Below are 4,654 nucleotides of genomic sequence, written 5' to 3'. Positions count from 1 at the left end.
GATTAAATATGATTCATGAGAGTGTTCAGACAGAGATGATTCAATAGAGTCACTCATTTAAACTTCAGCAGCTGATCATTTTGATTCAGTTCAGTGAATCAAACTGTTTTATACGTATATTTTTATTTGTGTTTTGAATGCGGGTAAACTTGAAGTATTTGTTGTGGAGTGTTTATAATGTTTGTGAGTGTTTTATTTACCCGTATTTTTGGAATGTGATAATGAAATGTGACTTTTCTGTGTTTTTGCTCTCAATAATGCAATCCTGACCTGGTGCGACAGTTTAGTTTAAAAGTATTTTCTGAAAATCCAGCAGTTCAGAGACATGAAATCAAGTAAATGAAGTCCTGACGGCACCGGGCTGACCTGAGCCGGATCCACGTCGTTCAGCATCACGATAGACGTGCAGTGATAGTCCAGAACCAGCCGCCAGAAGTCCTTGACTGTGTTTGGCAAAGGATGCTGGGTAACGATGAACGCAGACGGCTGCTTGTAGCTCTGAAAGAAAGAGACGAAGAGCATGAGTTAGTCATCATCACTTCCAATTATATCAAGAATACTTATGATAAAGCATATGTTTGTTGTGCTGCATTTAGTTATGCAATCAATTTGAAATAATAATAATAAAAAAGGAATCTCTATATTAAACTAATGAGAATAAAAAAGAGATCCATGCATTGAATATCAGTATTTATGACTATTATACTGATGCATCTAAATGAAAACTATTAAATTTTTCAATTTTCATTTTTTCTTCCTCATCTCATGATGAATATGAGAGAGTTCAGACAGAGATGAATCAAAAGAGTTGGCAAGTTTGATTCCTTTCAGTGAATCATTTCAAACTGTCCATTTCAATGAATCAATTAAAAAACTCAATAATTGTTTGCACTGCATGTTTTAAAATGATTAGTATAAATATCTATAGGCAAATATTGCTTGATGACTGCTGATTGCGGACTATACATGATGACTTTGTTTTGTTATATTAAGTGCATATAAATGAAAAGGCATTTGCATAAAAAAAAATGATATATATAGTAGCCGAAACACGTAGATCTACACTTCTAACTTTTTTAATGATTTAGCCAGGCTTTTTACCTTTATACAAGTGCCTCGGAGTATTTCATCTTTGATGTTGACACATCATGTTAGTATTTCAATAATAATAAAGAAATCACTATATTACAGTATCATAAGTGAATTGTGCATTTGCATTGAAGGAATGAGAATCGGGTTCAATGGAAATGTAATTGTTCTTACAGTCCAGTTTTTAAAATCATAACATTCCCTTTTGTTTTTGAGGTGAGCGATGCTAATAATGTCGTACGTCCATGAGCGCGGCGTTGATGTAGTTGCTGCTCTCTCCGTCGATGGTGATGAGGAAGGGCAGGCAGCGGTCCGGAGGAAGAACATCCATGCAGCGGTTCTTCTCGTGATTGCGCGGCAGAAGAGCGATGCTACAGTCCTCCACACGCAGCGTCGGAGTCACCATGTTCAGCGTCTGACAACACACCGCAGTCATCTTCACTAGACATCACACAATCCCCACCATGACACACTAGCATTATTAAAGCAATAAGCCCCGTGAAGCCATGGTTTACAGTGAATTTATAACAGCTAACACGACGCAAAGTGCCTAAAACCCCCTTAGCTGTTATAAATTCACTGTAAACCACGGCTTCACGGGGCTTATTGCTTTTATAAAACGGTTATTCCATATACGTAGTAAGGTTTCACAAAATAAAACAGAGCAAATAAAGTGTAATGATATTAATAAAAACAGTATTCTTCCACCAAACAATGTAGCTCCTCAGAAACAGTTGTGGTTGCAACAAAGTGGTTGCCAAGCAACACACAAACGTAAACAAAGGTGTATGTTACATTGTAGATTAATTTACAACAGCTTTGAACGTGGCTCAGCCAATCAGAATCAAGGACCGGAGCTCTCCGCTTTATAATTACATATTAGCACTGAAGAATACATTATGAACCTAAAAATTTCAGCTGATTTAATAAACATAGACAGCATTCGCGCTAAAACTTGACATTTTATAAGTGACATTAAAACATCGCAAAATATGGTAACACTTTACAATAACAAACAATGAACAATACATTTATTACAGTGTTTATTAATCTTTGTTAATGTTAATGAAAATTCATTGTTAGTTCACTTTGCATTAACTAATGTTAACAAGCACAACGTTTGATTTTAATAATGCATTAGTAAATGTTGAAATTGACACCTGCATAAGATTAATAAATGCTGTAGAAGTGTTGTTCATGCTTAGTTCACGTTAACTAAAGTAGTTAACTAACGTTAACTAATGAACCTTATTGTAAATTATGTTCTTCCTCAGTATTTTTGTCTTGTTTTCCAGTACAAGTGTCTAAACATTCATAAATCAAGATTTAAGTTTAGTTGCAAGATGCAAAATGACCTCAGATATGAATCAAAATTAAATTTTTGCTCATGAGGTTAGAAAAATAACCCTTTAAATTATCTTGTAATTTTTCGTACACCATTCACAGATAGTTGTTCTCGTTTTAAGCATAAACTCACTTCATTTTGATGATTTTTTCCCCCAAAAAACAAGTAAATTTGCTTCTTGAATAAATATATAGACATTTGGCGGTAACAATTTACCTGAAACCTTTACATATAATGCATTATAAAAGTGTTTTTAATGCATTAGTTATTATTAATTAATATATTATAATGCATTTTAACTTTGGTTACAGTTATGTATGAAAAGATATCAATACCTTCATAATGCATTATGTATAAAGACATATTTGTAATTTGTAAATACTGAGTAAAATCATTTTCGTAATCATTTTTATGTTGTGTCTCAACATTTTTACTCAACATCGGACAAATCATTTTTAATAAGTGCAAATATTCCATGTGTGTTTGTTTACAGTAGCTTTGATCTTTCTATAAATGTGTACAGTAGAAGAGATGATGAACCGTTTAGTGTAGAAACCTGATATTTTCTGTTTCCATTACTGGCCAAATCAAATCAGTGCTGATAATGCATTTAAAACGGCCTGATACTGAAATACTGTGCGCTGATATTCAATACAGACGCTCATATTTGACCATTTCTTCACCACAGCACTTTGTAAAATCAAATCAAAGCAGCAACACAGAAAGCGTTTCATATCTTCAGCTCTGAAACTCATGCAAGCGGACTGATTTGTCTCTCACCCTGAACTCCTCTTTGATTGGACTGGAGTTGGTCTGAGGATCCAATCGGTTCATGTCGTAGTAAACGGAGCGAAGCTGATTGGCTGGGATGGTGGTGTCGCCACAGAGACACGCCTCCAAGATGGCATCATGGATAAAGACATACTGCTCCTGACAAACACAAGAAACAAGATCCAGTATGACTGAAGACTATCACATCTATAATCATGACAGAACCATAAAGTTAAATGGTGTTGTTTTTTCAAAGAAATGTAAACTTTTATTGATCAAGGACACATACAATTGATCAAAAGTGACAGTAAAGACATTTATAATGTTGCAAAATATTTCTATTGCAAATTTCAAATTTCAAATAAATGCTGTTCTTTTGAACTTTCTATTCATCTGTGAATCCTGAAAAATAAAACCATTTCCACCAAAATATTGGGCAGCACAATTGTTTTCAACAAATGTTAAAGGGGTCATATGATGTTGCTGAAAAGAACATTATTTTGTGTATTTGGTGTAATGAAATGTGTTTATGCGGTTTAAGGTTCAAAAAACACATTATTTTCCACATACTGTACATTATTGTTGCTCCTCTATTCCCCGCCTTTCTGAAACACGTTTTTCTATTTTTACAAAGCTCATCGGTCTGAAAAGCGAGGTGTTCTCTAATTGGCCAGCTATCCAGTGCATTGTGATTGGCTGAATATCTCAAGCGTGTGACGGAAATGTTATGCCCCTACCATACTGAGATGCCCTGTCCGGCCGGAGCGACGAGACAAAAACATTAAAACCCATTATAAACGAGGCATTTGTTGCATCCAGTGGGGACATAATTACGGATTATAATGACTTATACTCAATGGCTTGAGTGAGCGGAGGCCGGCGGGATTGAGTGAGGGAAGGCCGGCGGCTAGAGTGAGCGGAGGCTTGAGTGAGCGGAGGCCGGCGGGGCTAGAGTGAGTGGAGGCCGGCGGGGCTTGAGTGAGAGGAGGCCGGCGTCTAGAGTGAGCGGAGGCCGGTGGCTAGAGTGAGCGGAGGCCGGTGGCTAGAGTGAGTGGAGGCCGGCGGGGCTTGATTGAGCAGAGGCCGGCGGCTAGAGTGAGTGGAGGCCGGTGGCTAGAGTGAGCGGAGGCCGGTGGCTAGAGTGAGCGGAGGCCGGCGGGGCTTGATTGAGCGGAGGCCGGGGGCTAGAGTGAGGAACGGCCAGAGGGCTAGAGTGAGCAGAGGACGGGGGCTAGAGTGAGGAACGGCCAGAGGGCTAGAGTGAGCAGAGGACGGGGGCTAGAGTGAGGAACGGCCAGAGGGCTAGAGTGAGCAGAGGACGGGGGCTAGAGTGAGGAACGGCCAGAGGGCTAGAGTGAGCAGAGGCTTGAAAACGGCGCGGCCGGCAGATTCGACGAAGGAGCGTCCGGAGGGCTTGCGGCAACCACATGTGACGACCCCGGGCTGGAC

At 38.8% G+C, this 4,654-nt stretch overlaps 1 protein-coding gene across 1 annotated transcript in view; it reads right to left on the bottom strand.

The window, feature by feature from the left end:
• Positions 1-288: 288 nt before the first annotated feature.
• LOC107681920 (receptor-type tyrosine-protein phosphatase mu) overlaps positions 289-4,654 on the bottom strand; it is a 250,840-nt gene continuing 246,474 nt past the window's right edge. The window contains exons 30-32 of the mRNA XM_016478293.1: positions 3,215-3,364; positions 1,331-1,504; positions 289-498 (exon numbers count right to left, since the gene is read on the bottom strand). Coding sequence (XP_016333779.1) covers positions 289-498; positions 1,331-1,504; positions 3,215-3,364 — 534 coding nt within the window. The remainder of the gene's footprint in view (positions 499-1,330; positions 1,505-3,214; positions 3,365-4,654) is intronic.

Source organism: Sinocyclocheilus anshuiensis, unplaced genomic scaffold (assembly GCF_001515605.1).
Source record: "Sinocyclocheilus anshuiensis isolate Anshui unplaced genomic scaffold, SAMN03320099.WGS_v1.1 scaffold2198, whole genome shotgun sequence".
NCBI lineage: Eukaryota > Metazoa > Chordata > Actinopteri > Cypriniformes > Cyprinidae > Sinocyclocheilus > Sinocyclocheilus anshuiensis.
Note: the sequence above shows the minus strand (reverse complement) of the source record. Positions and strands in the feature narration are given on the sequence as shown.